The sequence below is a fragment of the Gopherus evgoodei genome, chromosome 19, assembly GCF_007399415.2.
Source record: "Gopherus evgoodei ecotype Sinaloan lineage chromosome 19, rGopEvg1_v1.p, whole genome shotgun sequence".
Taxonomy (NCBI): Eukaryota; Metazoa; Chordata; order Testudines; family Testudinidae; genus Gopherus; species Gopherus evgoodei.
In genome coordinates this window covers 9,312,058-9,328,159 of record NC_044340.1, presented here as the reverse complement: position 1 = coordinate 9,328,159, position 16,102 = coordinate 9,312,058, and the positions used below count along the sequence as shown (strand labels likewise).

The 16,102-nt window shown below is 49.4% G+C and overlaps 2 protein-coding genes across 4 annotated transcripts in view; one reads left to right on the top strand and one right to left on the bottom strand.

Moving 5' to 3' along the window:
• Positions 1 to 6,209, top strand: part of ZBTB44 (zinc finger and BTB domain containing 44) — a 179,029-nt gene extending 172,820 nt beyond the window's left edge. Inside the window, 1 exon segment of the mRNA XM_030538086.1 lies at positions 4,495 to 6,209. Within this exon segment, the coding sequence (XP_030393946.1) occupies positions 4,495 to 4,689 (195 nt within the window). The 3' untranslated portion in view covers positions 4,690 to 6,209.
• Positions 6,210 to 10,009: 3,800 nt separating this feature from the next.
• The window catches only part of ST14 (suppression of tumorigenicity 14), a 45,247-nt gene continuing 39,154 nt past the window's right edge, over positions 10,010 to 16,102 (bottom strand). For all 3 annotated transcript variants that reach the window (XM_030538416.1, XM_030538417.1, XM_030538418.1), the window contains exons 17-19: positions 14,761 to 15,035; positions 13,595 to 13,731; positions 10,010 to 12,665 (exon numbers count right to left, since the gene is read on the bottom strand). In XM_030538416.1, coding sequence (XP_030394276.1) covers positions 12,504 to 12,665; positions 13,595 to 13,731; positions 14,761 to 15,035 — 574 coding nt within the window. In that variant the 3' untranslated portion in view covers positions 10,010 to 12,503. The remainder of the gene's footprint in view (positions 12,666 to 13,594; positions 13,732 to 14,760; positions 15,036 to 16,102) is intronic.

Genomic DNA, 16,102 nt, shown 5'->3' with positions numbered 1-16,102 from the left:
AGAATGAGGGTTTCAAGTAATAAGGAAGGGACAGTTCTTCCTCAGGAAGAGCCCAGCTGGACCTAGTAAAACTTTAATTGGTGTCTCTTTTCTCTTGCTCATATTGGAGTGGCTAGAGACTGTTCACACCACTTTACCAGGACAACTTAAAGGCTGAAGTCTCTCCTGGGCCCACTGATCTTTAATAATGCCCTGTTAAAGAGCGGATTAATCGACACCTTTATTGTATTTCATCTGACAGACAACTGTGCCTCTACACAAAGCTTTATTAGGCTTTCAGCTCCCAAAGCAAAAAAGAAAATTCCCAAAATTTAAGGTGTATTTGTGTGAATTTTCAAGTCCTCCTGATCTGAAATCTTCATCGCCACAACTAGTCTTGTGGTGGAGGGGGCTAATATGAGGAGTGAGACTCAGAACTTACCTCCCTTCCCCTAGCTTCTTGTCCCCCTGACTGGCTGTGCAGCTTTGCCTCCCCTGAGGCGCTGCTGTCACACTTCAGTGTGGACGCTACCTACATGGACAGGAGTAGAACAGCAAGGCGTGCAGCACCTTTTCAGTGCTATGCCAGGACCTGGAAGCATCTGCTGAGAGGGACTTTGCACAGCTGGCTGAGTTGCTCTGCTCATGACCTATGTACTTCATTTGCTTAGGGGTTACGTGAAGCAGTAACTCTCCCATAAACACGCAACACACAGATTACTAAGAATAAAGACTTCCTACCGCAGGGCTGCAAAGTAAATAGACCTTAAAACCTTGTTTTACAAGTGTAGTCATCTTGCCCTGAACTAAGCAATATGAAACCCTTTACAGCCATACTTTTATACAGGCCCTGGTTTTCAACTCCGATTTAATTGTACAGTGAGAGGGTAACATTAAGAATCAAGCCGATGGCACCAGCCTCTAATACAGAATTCTTAAATCAGGACTGTATCATGTCAGTGCAGGCAATACACCCTGACTTGAACACATGTTCGACTTCTCACTTAGCTCAAGATGGTCACGTACACATGGAAGTGGGTGTGGTAGCTGTCAGCAACTGTCTAAAAGTCTGCTCGGCCCCACTGAACGAGTCAAGGTGGTAGATGGTCCAACTCCACCCCTGTAGTTAGTATGGGACACCAAAGATGATGATCCTGAATCTGTTCCTCTTGGCAAGTGCCTCCTCTTAAGAGATGTAGCTGTGAGACATCTCATAAGCTTCTCTTAGGGCATTAGCAGGTTGCCGGCTGCCTCCAGTATCATGCCCTGTATTTCCTTACCCACAGTAGTGGCGAAGTCGAAGTGCAGCCTTGTTTCAGACAGCCTCCAAGCCTGCCCGTTGGTGCATCTGACTTTTCTTGGTGAATTCCTGGGGGCCTGGTGTCCAGAATAAGAAACATTTACAAGTCTAATTTAGACAAGTTACAGCTCAACACTCCTTCTCCCCCCATTGCTATATGTGACCCACAAATCAGGAGAGAAAGTTGCCTGGAGAAAGTAAAGTGCAATTCCCCTCCCTGTAATCATAGTTACCTGTAACAGTAGCTTAAGTGAGTAGACGATTGACTGTAAAAGCAAAGAAATGTCAGAATAACCTCTCTCACACAGCAGTTGGATTAAACTCTTGTCTCTTCCGATCATTTTAGTAGGATTCTGGACCCAATGTATCCCCTCCAAAACAAAGATGACCTAAGATCCACCCTAACCTCCTATTTTGCATTGGATATGCCAGCATGAACAGGACTCCCATGCATGGCAGGAGAGCCCCTAGCCCGCTGCTGACTCCTTAAACAAAGAGGTGCCCAGCAGAGGCTACATGGTGACCAGAGCAGGCGTTCCCCAGCAATATCCTATTACGCTGCCATTGGAGACATTCCCTTTGATCAGTGTGGGATAGTGCCTACTGGGAGGTGTCGGTTCTGTGATCTGCACGGCTCATGGGAGGCAGGTCAACCTGGCAGCTGCCAGGCTATCACCCAGGCCTTCACAGTGGGAATCCTGTTGCAGTAATATTGTGATAGTCGAATAACTGCTGGTGGGATGCAAAGCTACAAAAGAAAAGCTAGATCGATCCCACCCCTGGGGATATTCAGAGCTGAACTTGGCAGTTCCTCTGCTTCGAAACCTTCCTGGTTTGAAGCGCAGACTGTTCGCAGCCAAAGTAACCATGCGTAGTTGCTCCTAACCTGGACTAGATTTGAAGCAATGGCCTAGAGGGAAGGCCAGGCCTTTGATGCCTTCTACAGTGCAGTCACTCAAGTCTGAAAACTGTGATTTGATGTTGCTGATTCTGACCCCATATGTTTATGGGCAGGCAGCTTGTGGGGCAGGATCCTGGCAGGAGCTGACTAACTGGGACTTGAGAATGAAGGGAGGGGATGGGGGAATAGGACGGAAAACTCATTTTAAAATCATCTTGTCTAGCCCCCTCCTTGGAATTCAGTGCTTTGCGCAGTTTTTCTCAACAGCCTTTTCTGTTCTCCTCCCAGGATGTCAGCTCTGTTGTGAGCAGCAAAAACTTTCTAAACCCACAGAGTTCAGTGGCTTCTGCCTAACCCATGAAGCTTTCAAAAACAGGAAGCAACAGGGCTTAAAATACAGTGAGGAGAGAGACCATCTCTAAATAGACACTGGGGCATTTTAGTTTGTGTATTAAATGCAAGGTGACCCTTTCAAAGTTAATTTAAAAAAAAAAATACTCATTGGTTGGCCACTACAGCTCACTACCCTGCTTGTTGTTCCAGACTTTGGCTGAGTCTATTAAGGTCTCAGCTGCACAAATGTAAGCTAGTGTAAATATGCTGTGTGATATGAAACAAGAGTGCACTGCATCGGTGCGACACATGTACACTCGGGGTTTGCATTAGTGTAGTTGCCCTGGTGGCTTCAACCCGAATGTAGACACATTCTAAGACCCTAATCCAGAAGAGCACTTAAGCACGAGTATACACTCCTTGTGGAAGCCACTGGGACTTCAGTGACACTACTGCACTTTGCTGGATTGGGGTGTGACCGGCTGACACTGTTTCATGGAAACTTCAGCAGGTTTGAACAGTTTGAAGGGGGGGAAAAAAAACACAACTCACCTCCAGGAGGGGGCGGGTCACTCCAAAGGTGAAACAAGTTGACTGAATAGAGTTGGGGGGAGTCTTGCACAGCTGCTTCTTGGGCTGACAAACCCTTCTCACCATCACTAAAAGATATTAAAATGTATGGGGGGGGGGGGAAACAGTCACGTAACCAATGTATGGGAGGATAACAGACCAGATAAGGGTTTTTTTTTTTCAGTTAGATGGTTCATTCTCAAAGTTGTTGCTCAACCTGGCTGTTCTGGTGACTGCTGGCTTATTTCAGCAGAACTCTGTTGCAAATATGTTTCTGGACAGAGGGTGGGGGTGTTACACCTCTGTTAGAAGTACGGAACAGTACAACGTTACTCTTCGTCACAGCATTGGGGGGTGGTCATGCCACCAAGAGCTAGAGCAGTGGTAACCCTTCCAGGTGATTGTACCTTTTTCAGGAGTCTGATTTGTCTGGTGTACCCCCCAGTTTCACTTCACTTAACTACTTGCTTACAAAATCAGACATCAAAATACAAAAGTGTCCCAGCACACTAGTACTGACAAATGGCTTCCTCTCTCATTTTTACCAATTATAAAATCTGTGTATATAAATATTGTACTTACATTTGTGTGCAGAATAGACAAGGCACTGGCTGTAGGAAATTGTAGTTTGTACTGACTTGGACTGCGGTTTTTATATAGCCTAGTGTAAAACTACGCAACCACCTAGCTGGGTTGATGTAACACCGGAAGACCTCAGTGTACCCCAAGGTTACATGTGCCCTGGTTGAAAACCACTGGGCTAGATGAACTGAGTATCTTTGAGAGGCTGAGACTTTTGATCCCCTGGTAGAATCTAGTTGTAACACAAATGAGTTAAAGGGAAGAGATTTAATCTAAATTCCGCCCTGCACTCTGATACTTGAATCATCTTGCCCCAGGAGGGAGAGCTGACCTACCCAAGCATGAAGCACCCCTGTTTCCAGGCATGAGAACAGCAGACTGCTGCATGGCCTTGGACAAGTCAGCCAAGCCTAAATGTTCAGGCACAGTCACTGATTGTCTGCCCACTGTGATACCTTACGGACTAGATTTAGGGGTGCAGAGAGCACCCCACAGCTCTCAAGAACTCAGGAGCTCTGAAGCCAAAGGGGGTTTCAAGCTGAGTGCCCAAAAACTGATGTCTAAAAATGAGGGGCTGCTTTTGAAAACTCTGCCAGTTTCTGCCCTCATGTTTGTTGGTGTAAATACAGAGTAACTCCAGTAAAATCTGTAGAGCGACTTTAGATTTATAACCAAGCAGAATCTGGTCCTGTTTCTCTTTTACCTGCCTGCCATACAGGTCTCTTATTTTACCTGTTGTGGGGAAGTCAATTCATTAGGTACAAAACACACAGATCTGAAAGCAGTTTACAAAACGTTGTCACTAATTAGCCCATGCCTCTGTCCCCAGGTGGAGGAGTGCCTAGCACGCAGAGACATCGCAGGAGCAAAGGCGGCCTCCAACACTGCAAGAACCATCAACATCCTCGCCGTGGTGATCGGGCTGGCATGCATTAGTGTGACCATATTCTTTATGATCCAGAGATTTGAGCTGCTCCAAGCAGCACAACCCACCCAGTTTCCCTTACATTATAATTTCGGCTGAGGCCATGGTGCTGCCCCCTAGGCTTGGGGAGATGAAACCACCACTGCAAAAATCTGTCTTTGAATTCTGCTCTGTTTCGGTTCTCGCTCTTCTTTATTCTGCTAGTAGCCAGTAAGCTTCCTCTGCAGGTCTTATGCCCAAGATCATCATCAAGCTGACAGCTGCAGATATTGAATTGGGACTCCCTCTCTCCCAGCCTTCAATGCAGCCACTTGGGTATAATTCTCATGGCACTAACTCCTTTCTCACTAGACTGGAAAGAAATCAAGAAAAAGGCACTGAAATCTTTCCAGGCCACACAGACAGACTTGCTGCCAGTGCTGAGATTCTTAAATAAAACTCCCCCTGTAGTGCAGCCCCTGCTTCCAGGTGGTAAGCTTGCAGGAACTATTGCTCCCCCATAGTGGCTGCTGGCTGGGTGCCCAGCTCTGAAGGCAGCATCACCACCAGCAGCTGCGGGGGGCCATGAAAGCAGCTCCTGACCCTGTGTCTCTGCCCATCGGGGGGCCCTGTCCAGGGCAGATGGAGGATTTGGGACTCCCCACAGCTGCCTGTTCTGGCCTGGGTTCCTGGATCCTACTCCCCAAGGGCTCTTGGCCCCAGAGCCAGGTCCCTTAGAATGGTGGCTGTTACTGGCTGTGAGCAGTTGAAGGGCAGCAGGGAGCTGAGGAGCAGCCACAGCCTGGCCAGGGGGCAGGGCCTGGGAGGAAATGGGGTCAGAATTTAGGAGAAGCAGGGGTGGGGCTATGGAGAGCCAGGGGCATCAGCCCCCCTTCTGGCTCAGGCTGGCACCACCTCCCCTCTTCCAGTCTCCTCTCCTCAAATGTGTTGACTAGCAATGATGCCTGGGGGCCACATTCAGCCCCTGTCTCCCACCTTCCCCCAAAGCAGCCTTCAGTGGCTCTAGCTAGCACCTGTCCTAAAGAGCTATGTGCTTTAAACAGATTACTAAGTGCCTTGTAGCTGAGACCACTGTTTTCCCACTAGCTCCTGGAGGAGACCATTGTAGTAGATTACTGAGAGCTGTTCAGGGCTAATTAATGTAATCACTTCTCTGTGAAAGTTTTGTATCAACTCTTGTTATAAATGTAACTGAAAGATTGGGATAAAAACATGTCTGTTTTACTCTGGCTGTGACACCACCGCTTTGTGTGATCAGTTTCATAGTTGCTGCTATGTGTGGGTTTTTGCCCACCGGCAACAAAGCAAAAAGATCATAAATGGATCATACAAGGCCAGAAAGTGGTAGGGGAGCTCCAAGGCAGATAAGGAACCTTGAACTACTTTAAATTCTTGGGAGTAGATTTTACTGTGTCTGTTAAGCACAGCACCTTCCCCTTCACCAGAGCTGATAGAACAGTTCAGAAGCACAGGGAGCATAGGAGAATGGATTTTACACTGGGCCTGTATAGTGTTTAAAAGAGGGTTTATCTGTAAACAGCTTACTGCAATGTTTCTAAAAGTTTACAAAAACATAAATGAATGCTTCCAATATTAAAGGACAGTGGGTCTGCTTTTTATTGTGTGTAATCTCTCCTGCGTGTTTCAAACTGCTCAAAGTATGTTCATGCTGGTGAAAGGTACCAGCCCTAGAAAGAATCATTCTGTTTCTGTAACAGACAAATACAGCAGAGCTGTGCAGCATGACCAGGCTTGAGCTCCCTTTTCTGCTAGGAGTGCAAGTTCCTTCTCCATGGTCATGCAGGGTGGGAATCCCCCCACACACACTTGAATATGTCATTCTTTTTTTTATAACCTGAAATAAAAAAAACCTCAAACTGATTTCCCCCCCCCAATTTTGACACAATTTCTTACAAACACTGGTTTAGACTTCCAGTGGAATCTGTAATGTAAACCCTCCAACTCACTTTTTGTAGGCTAACCAACAACTGTCAGTTGGTAGCAACTTTGCATCTCTTCCAGCATGGGCTGGACTTGGACCAGCCAGAGGCAAAAGGATCACCATCTCACATGGTCACCCATTCTATTGGTGCTTGTACCCAGAGATGATTGAATGCCTGTTAACACAATTCAGCTTTAACCTACTTGGCAAGAAGGCTCCTTAGTTGGTCCCTATCTTCCTCAATAGTGCTGGGTCCGGGTCCAGGTGACAGCCAGGCACATGTTGATGACAATGGCTGGAAGTGATGCCACTGTGAAGGTAAGAGGGGAAAAGCTCAGGTATCTTTCTGGAGTTCTTCTTTCCTCAAAGAAAGATGATGCAATTACTTCTGGCCCAAACCAGCTCTATCCACTCAAATTTCAGCCAGTGCAATTGTATTTCAGTCTCCCAGCAGCCTCTTGACTCATGTTACTGCCTCATAGGGAGGGAGGGGCTGCGTATTTAATATGTTTGAAACAGGAGGGGCCAACACTGCCTCTTACTGAGATAAAGCCAGGGTACCTTTGGAGTAGCTACTGGTGTAAGCAAGAGAAGGATAAGGCCCAAAGCTGCCAGCTCCAATTTAGACACTACCTTATATTAAATCAATTCCAAGAGGCCGCTGGGGCTTCTCAGAAGTCAGAGGAAATACAACACCTCCAGTTTCCTCTAGGGCAGTGGTTCTTGAACTGTTTGTTTTACTGGTGACCTCTTTCAAACAGCAAGTCTCTGAGTGTGACCTCCCCTTTTAAATTAAAAGCACTTGATCTATTATAAATGGTGGAGGCAAAGCAGGGTTTGGGGTGGAGGCTGACAGCTTGCAGCCAAATAGCACAACCCGTCTTCTGTTTGTGGACCACCTTCTGCCCTTGCAGAGGGAACAGACTGGGTCTAATCAGCCTTTCCTGTCTCAACTACCAGAGTTTTGAACTATAATCCATCCTAAATTGGCTGTGGGTTGCACTGCCACTTAATGGTCACAGTGCTTCATTACAGCAAGGCTCGTGGTAAACTCTAAGGGCTTGTCTAGATGGGGAAATTGGCCAGCAGAGTTACTCCAGAATAAGGATTCTACTAGTGTTATCATGGAATAGCTCTCCATGGGGAACTCCTTACTCCAGGATAGTTACAGCATATTAAATTCACACCCTGCCTTATTCTGGAGTAACTTCTGCGCACACACAAGCCCAGACACACTCCATCCTCCCTTCTTATGTGCCTCACCTCCACAGACTCACTGCTGACAAACAAGGCAGTTGTTTTCCCCCATGCTCAGTCCTGGCTGGTGAGCAAGGAAGTCCCCACAACTGGATACTTGGAAGCACCCAGCAAGGAAACCCACAGGAAGCACTAGCTAGGGAGGGGGAGCAACAAAAAGCACATCCACCCCACCCCGGGCCCAGAGAGCCCCAGAAACTGAACTGCAGGGTGAGTACAGCTGAGGAAGAGTCATTCAGACTAAGGGCAGAAAAGCATGGTCTAGCTGATGGAGCATTGGCACCACAGTCAGGAAAGCTGGCTTCTATTTCCACCTTTCTGTGCCCCTTTCCCACCCTCTTTCTTGTCTATTTGGACTGGATGCTACCTGAGGCAGTCTCTTACTAGGTTTGACAATCTGCATCCAATTTGCTCCAGTCACAAATCAAGGCCCTTCTAGGAGATCCTTTTTCTGCACCAGCCTATTCTGTGCCCATGGGCAGGTGTCCTGAGTGCAGAATTCCAGGCAGAATTGTTCAATCCTGAGCTGATGGTGTCAAAAGACTGTGAATGGCTTGCCAATTACAGAACCAGTTTCTCCTCTCTTGGTTTTCACACCTCAACTGCTAGAACAGGGCCTCATCCTCCCTGACTGAACTGACCTCGTTATCTCTAGCTTGCTTGCTAGCACACATATATATACCTGCCCCTGGATATTTCCATTACATGCATCTGAGGAAGTGGGTATTCACCCACAAAAGCTCATGCTCCAAAACGTCTGTTAAGTCTATAAGGTGCCACAGGACTCTTTGCTGCTTTTACAGATACAGACTAACACGGCTACCCTCTGATTCCTTATGCTGCTATCGGTGACCGAGCCAGCCTTTGGCAAGGCCCATGTCATGTGCAGCATGCTAAGGCTCTTTCCTACAGAGCATCCCGCCGTCCAGCATGGGAAAGGACACTGATCACAGGGCTAATAGGTACGTGAGCACGCTGGGCAGTCAGTCAAAGCCCAGGATCCGGTGAACCTCAGCTTGGGTGAGCCCAGGTCTGGAGTCAAGTTGTATGGTTTGTGCCATCCCCACAATGGGCCGAAGCCCAGGTTTGAGCAGCCCTAACATCAGCATTTGACTTTCTGGCCAGCTCTGCTCAGGATGCTCCTATAGCCCAAGAGATCACTAGCTAACCCTCCCTCCTCTCCCCAGGCCCAGGATCAGAGGTGTGCCTTGAGCAGGGATCTCACGCCACTGCCATGTAGGCAGTTCCCAGGGAGCAGCGCGTACCGAGGTGGATGGAAAGCTGCTGGGTTGTTTCAATGCCTCTGACAGGCAGATTTGGGAAAGTGAAAACCACGCTCTCTGAGAGCATAAGTACAAATTGCCATCACACTGCCCTGCACCAAGAGCAGAGGCCGCCAGCGGCTGATACCAGATAGAGATTCGTAGGGTTACTCACCCTGCTGTAGCTCAGCTGTTCTCTGCTGCACTCAGCTTTCTTCTGTAGCTCAGCCCAGGGGGCTGCTGCAACAAGGTTGGCTGGCTGTTGGTACCCTCTGGAGTGATCCACAAGCATCTATTTGATGTACGTACCTGACCCCGCGCCCTAGAGCATCTAAGCCCCATATGATGGGTAACAGATTGACCCTCACAACACTGTGTGGTAGGACAAGGCTAACCCATTTTGCAGATGGGAAACTGAGGCATGGCACGATGAAGTGACTTGCCTGAGGTCACAAAGGAAATCTGGCAGAGCAGGGACTTTAACCCAGGCCTCCAGTCAGAGCCCTAACCACTGGACCATGCTTCCTCTTTGCAGCCTTGTCACTGTTAGAATTTCAGACCAAATCTGGTAACCTTTCACCCATTTCCTGCACAATCATAGAATATTAGGGTTATAAAGAGACCTCATGAGGTCATCTAGACCAATCCCCAATTAAATCATCCCATCCAGGGCTGTGTCAAGCCAGGCCTTGAAAACCTCTAAGGATGGAGATTTCACCACCTCCCTATGTAACCCATTCCAGTGCTTCACCACCCTCCTAGCAAAATAGTGTTTCCTAATATCCAACCTAGACCTTCCCCATTGCAACTTGGGTCAAGTCACCTTTCTGAACTTCAGTTTCCCCTGCTGTGAAATAGGCACAACAATCCCTCCCTCACAGAGGAGCTTGAGATCAGATCAGCGAGGTTTACGAAATGCCCCAAGCCCTCTGAGTGCAGCAAAATAAAGAACGAAATGTTCAGAATAATATAAAAATCCCCAGTTTAATACAGATTTTCTCCAAGCCTCTCCATTTCATTCAGATCTTTACAAAAGTGACTTTACAACAAAGAAATGCAGAAGGAGGTTAAACTGAGCAGGAAAGGCCTGCTTCCTTCACTCTGAAGTATGTACAACACTACGGTAGGGAGCAATATATACAGAAGGAAACCAGATCAAAAATCAGCACATTTGAAATCATTTTGCAACATTCCTTTTAAAAAAAATAAAAGATTAAAAAGCCATCAAGCGCTCCCACTCCCCCGCTTACCCCAGCCCAGCTTGCGTCAAGGACCAGGAGCAGGCAGAGACATTTCCTAAAACGGCAACACTCTCTATTAGGGCTGCGGCAAGCTGTTCATAGGAGCAAATGGTTTTACACGCTTATCAGCTCCCCCCTCTCCTAGCAGATTGCTGCCTGATCCTGCAATGAGCCAGGTGCCAGCAATTCCAGGATCAGGGCTCAGCACTGGCAAGAAGAGGGAAGTACCAAAGATTCCTAGAGGGGCCATTAACAGGTACCTACAGGTCTCTACTCCTACCTTGTCCCCTTAGCAATGCTAGCCAACCACAAAATAGCTTCTATTAGACCACCACTACACACATACACACACACAGAGAACAGGGCTTACAGTCATGTTCCCAAGAAGCCAGAAGTCTCCTTTTGGGGTGCCCAGTCCATGCCCTGCCCACATCCTGCCCAAAGGCATTAGAGAGTCTTCACACTGGTCCCCATAAGAGCTGCAGGGTCGGCCCCATGCTCAGGATCTCAACGCACTGCCTGGGGGCCTACTTTGGGGTACCGTGAAGAGCAACCATCGTGTGACCCTTTGTCTCCACAATCTCATATGGCACCTGAGGCTTCGGCCTCCTGCAAGGACTAAAGAACCAAGTAAAGGATGGAGGCGCTCATGTCCCACAGACAGGCGTGGGATTTCACAGACAGCTAATGAGATCACACTTCATTTCTTACACTTAAGGCACATTGTGGCAATGCCAATCTGACCGTAAACAGGTCAGAAGATAGATAACACGCGCGCGCACACACACACACAGGCTCTCCAGTGGACACATTTAAACCATTCTTGTGAAAAACAGGCAGACGGGGAGTGGGGGGGAAGGGCAAAGTTCACCCTGCAACTTACTAGCAACTGGCTCATCTGGAATTCTGCAATGTGACCCCCAGATGCCCCTCAACAGAGGCTACAGTGCATTTCCTTGTGGATCTGTGTGACAAACCTTGCCGAGAAACCTCAAGACCCAAAAGGCAGTGCCCTGCATGGATCTGAGCAGCGTGCCGAGATTGGTGGGCCAAACCTCTGTGTTTAAGTTTAGGCACGACCCCCCTCACAAGGAGATGCAGGCTCTGTAGATCCATCCCTCTATGTGATAGATCCCTTAGTGCACAGGGTACACAAGCCTAGTGCTCAGCAAGCAGGGTCAGCTTTGAGATCATTGACAGATCAAGGGAGATTTCATCTCTTGATATTAAACCTCTTGTATAAAAGTGTTTTATTGGAGTCCCCAAGAGGAGTTTTTGCAGGGGTCATTCAACAGTAGGCAACCAATACAGACATCTAACCTGCCCCATGCAGCATTGTCAGGGGGATTGGAGCGCCTCACAATTAAACCTGGTCCAAAAACAACCACAAACATGGTTAAAAAAATGAGTATCTAAAAGTCCATCTGAACAGGACCTAGGTGGCTGCTAGGACCAGAGAGTAGGAGTTGAATGGGAGTTTAGTGATGACTCAAGCTGCATATCCCTCCTGCGCCATCTAAGCAGGTGTCTGGACACAACAGGCCGGAAGGAGCAGGTGGAAGATTGGAACACAAGGAATTTCCATCTCATGAGCATGTCAATTTCAGGGTCAGAAACAAAAGGATTCATCAAAATAAAATTAAAAAAAACCCCCAGTTCTGCCATCACCTGCCGGACACTGGGCAGTTCTGGAAACACACGCGCACAATTACACAGCCCCACTTTACATATGGACAAGCGTGTCCTTGGTGCAGCACCTCCTGGTGGCTGCTGCAGCCCTGTCCCTTTGGATTAGGATGAGCAGGGGTTTCTCCGCACTCCCTCCAGAACGTCCGCCCGTCACAGTTCATGCTGAGGTGAGATGGGAGAAGAGGTGGGATTCCTACCCTCTCCCTTTGGAGGTTCCTGCTCACCAGAGGTAGGGGTTAAGTTCACATTAGGGGCAGCTCCCTGAAGGAGGAGGGGAGAGAATACGGGAAAGGATCCGAGCTGCCCACTCCTTCCCCCCATGCCTTCGAACAGGCCAGGCATCCTGCTGGTCCAGTCCCATGGGGGAGAGGAGGAAACGACACACACATACACACACGATTCCCTTCACATCAGCTGGGAGTGTCTTCAACCACCGGCTTGAAAGAGACCCAGAGCCAAATGCGAGAGGCACCGCCTGCCCTGCATGTCCATCTGGATCTAGAGCCCCTCGCTGGAGCCCTCCTAGATCCCGGTGTGCTGCTTGATCCAGTCCCGCAGCTTGGAGACCCGAGTGTAGACTCCTGGTTTGTTCCGCTGGGCACAGCCGTCTCCCCAGCTGACCACACCAGCCAGAAACAGCCTGCTGCTGTTCTCCACGCTAACCAACGGCCCGCCCGAGTCCCCCTGTGTGGAAACAGAACCGCAGATTAAACCAGGCTAATCCCCTCCCACTTTGGGCTCTTCCTCCATTTAGAGCACAAAAACGTGCCCCTGCCCACATACAGTTATTAAGCAAATGAAGGAATTCGTAAGGGACGTGGAATGTTTCTAGAAGTTACGTCCGCTGGTCATTTCCACAGGAGTGTGTTTAGAGGTGGGGTAAGAGTTGTGAGGGTGATCGACCCTCACTGTAAGTTGAAGTTCTCACATGGGAATTTCCCAAGTGGTTTGTTTTTTCACCTAAAAAGACCTTGCAGGAGGTAAGAGTGTCTGAAGCGCCTTGATGTTTGCATTAACTTTCTCTTTCAGCTTCTCCCCTTCCTTTGGGACCTTGACGGTACTTGGGGAACAGAAGTCCCGTCTTCCAGCGAATTTCATGCTGGTGAATAGAACTGTCTTGGCAACCTGTTATGCAGGCAGCAGCACTAAAAGCCGTCTCGGCCCTGATCTTGACCCTTGGCTAAGGCAGGAGAGTCCTCGCAATGCGGGAGACGGAGGCTCCGGAGAGGTAGGCCAGAGGAGTCAGGCAAACAGCTATCTGAAAGCAACAGCTTCCCGGCACTAGCGAGCCAGGGCTGGATGAAAATCCACAAGCAAATGGTGGTGACCCATGCTTTGAAATCTGAATCCAGAGCCAAACGCCTCCCACACACACCTCCCCTCCAAAGGATGGGGTGTTAAAGGACAACATCAGCGATTCCCATTGATTAACACTAAGGAAATAAATTCTCCTCTAGGAGAGAGACTGCTTAAGTATCCAGAATGCACCAGGGCTGACAGATACACAAAGTAAGCCACGGTGTTGGACCTAGCTTGCTAAGAAAGGGCTACCCTCGCTTCCCGGGGTTTCAGCACAATCTGGTCAAATCCCTTCCAAACCCAGAGGCCCCTACCTGGCAGGCATCGATACCCCCCGTCAGGATCCCCACACACATCATGCGTGGTGTTATCTGGTTGGTCAGCAGTGTGTTGCATGTGGTCTGGTTAATCACTCGAATCGTCGCCTTCTGCAGGATGGTGGCACCAGCACCTATAAGGACCAGAGATGGGAGTCCCCTCCGTGCATAGAGTCTGGGGTGGGGAGCACATGCCCCAACTCCTAATCCTCAGCGCCCTGAGGGTTACGAGCAAACAAGTGCTCTCCTCACCAACATGCTCCCTTCTCACTTCACGCCTTCCCCCAAAGCGAGCCCCTCCCAGCCCCTGTCCCAAACTCTAGCCATCAGAACCCAGCTGTGCCCCAGAGACACCTTCCTTCCTGTCGGATTCAATCCCACCACTGACTGCCAGCCAGGGCCAGCTCTACAATTTTCACCGCCCCAAGCAGCGCGTCAAATTGCCGCTGTGGGCGGCGGGGGCAGTCCATGTGCCCTTAGGGCGGCAGGCGCGTTTGTGCGGTGGCGACAATTCGGTGGCAGTTTCTATGTTTAGCTGACCGCGGCAGCTTCAGCTAAACACAGAAGCTGCTGCCAAATTGCCGCCACCGCGCAAACGTGCCTGCCACCCTAAGGGCAGAGTGACTGCCCCCACCATGCGCAGCGGCAATTCGGCACACTGCTTGGAGGCAAAACAACAGGGACTGCTGCCCCCTTGCAGATTGCTGCCCCAAGCACCAGCTTGGAATGCTGGTGCCTGGAGCCGGCCCTGCCACCAGCCTCGCTCCGACCTCTCCCCATCACTGCATCCCAGGCTCCTGACGGGAGCCCACTTTCTCCCAGCAAGACGATCCAAAACCAGCTACAAGGGCTGGGGGCAGCGTGTGTGGCACAGGCTGAGGGGAAAGTCTGGCAGCAGACTCTGGACTCACTCCAGACAGTCCCAAAACATCCTCTCTCTCAGCTGCTGGAAACATGCCTTCATTCTCGGCACAGGGGCCCCACAATGGCGGCCTATGGGTTGAATGAGTTTCCAATGAGGTGAGACTCTACCAAGACCTTGTAGGCTCTTCCCCTCCCCACTCGGTCTACACACTGATCAGCCAAGTGGCATCTGGTGCACCCAGAGCAACTACAGGCATCCAGCCCTACCTCCCTCACTCCTTCCCAGGTGACCCCCTCACCTCCTTCTGAGGTGGCCCCCCATCCAGTCACCCAGATTTCCTTGCCAGAAGGGAAGTCATGGGTGGCATCAGGTAGGCAGACGGGCCGGACAGTGGTGGTGAATTCGACAGGACTCTGCAGCTCCAGCACAGCGATGTCGTAGTCGTAGGTGAAGTCGTTGAATTGGGTGTTGCTGATGATGCTCTTGATGCTCCGCTCTTGCACCATCTTGTTATTCCGGTCACTCTGGTCATGAAGCCCTAGAAAGGCCGTCCACTGCTTGGGGTCTGAGTAACTGCACAGAGACATGCCACAGGGTGACGTGGGGTGAAACTGGAGACAGCTCTAGGGCAGGGTTTGGACTGGGAAAAGGTTTTCCAGCAAAAAAAAAATTATTTTTTTTTAAACAAAATTGGGTTGTCAACTAATTGTATTTCCATAAAATAGCCTTTGTTTTCCACAGAAACGTCTGATTTCTAGTCAAACAAACAAATGCCTGAAAATTGAATTAGGACTCTTTGGGCTATCCTGTCACAAAGCCTCATGGGAGCAGTAGTTCAGGTACCTCATGCCCCCATTCTCCTGTATGGTTTGGACGCCCCAGATAGACTACATCTCTCATGATGCACTACAGTCACTGATTCCCATGATGCAATGACCTGCCCCTATTATGAGAGGCGCAGAATGAGAGATCTAGTCTGACTATGGAACCCGGCCTAGAAGGAACAGGAGCATAAGGCAGCCAATCTACAACTCCCATGAGGCACCACTTCCCATTTTGATTTTTTCACTGAAATTGAACTTCGCCATGGGGGGAAAGAGTGCCCATTTTCTGACCAGCTCCATAGGGCTCCCAGGAGCCCCTCAGAACTCCGTTGTGGCTGCCGGGCTATTTTGTAGAACATGGAGCTTCCCTGCAAAGCTCTCTACCAGAATATGCACAGCACAATGCCACTACCGTACACTTCCATGGCATCCAAAAACCTCTCACAGCTCTTCACAAGGGTGGGTATTATCCCCATTTCACAGATGGGCACAGAGAAATTAAGGGTCCCACCCACAGTCAGAATCAGGTGCAGAGCTGGAAATAGACCCTAGGTGTCCTGACTCCCAATCCCTTGGCAGGAGTAGATCATCCTTGTGTTGCTGCTTCCCAAGACACCAGAGCACCTACTGCGAACCACCTGGAAGGTGGCCCGAGACGCAGTTTAAACAGCTGTGACCAGCGAGGAGATGATAAACTCACACCCTTCCATTTTTCTAAGCATGGCAGGTTCCCCCAGCAGTCCAATGGCAGAGCCACCACTTGCTAAGAACTACCAGCCACAACAGGATGCTGGAGAGGAGTCAAGGATCCCATCC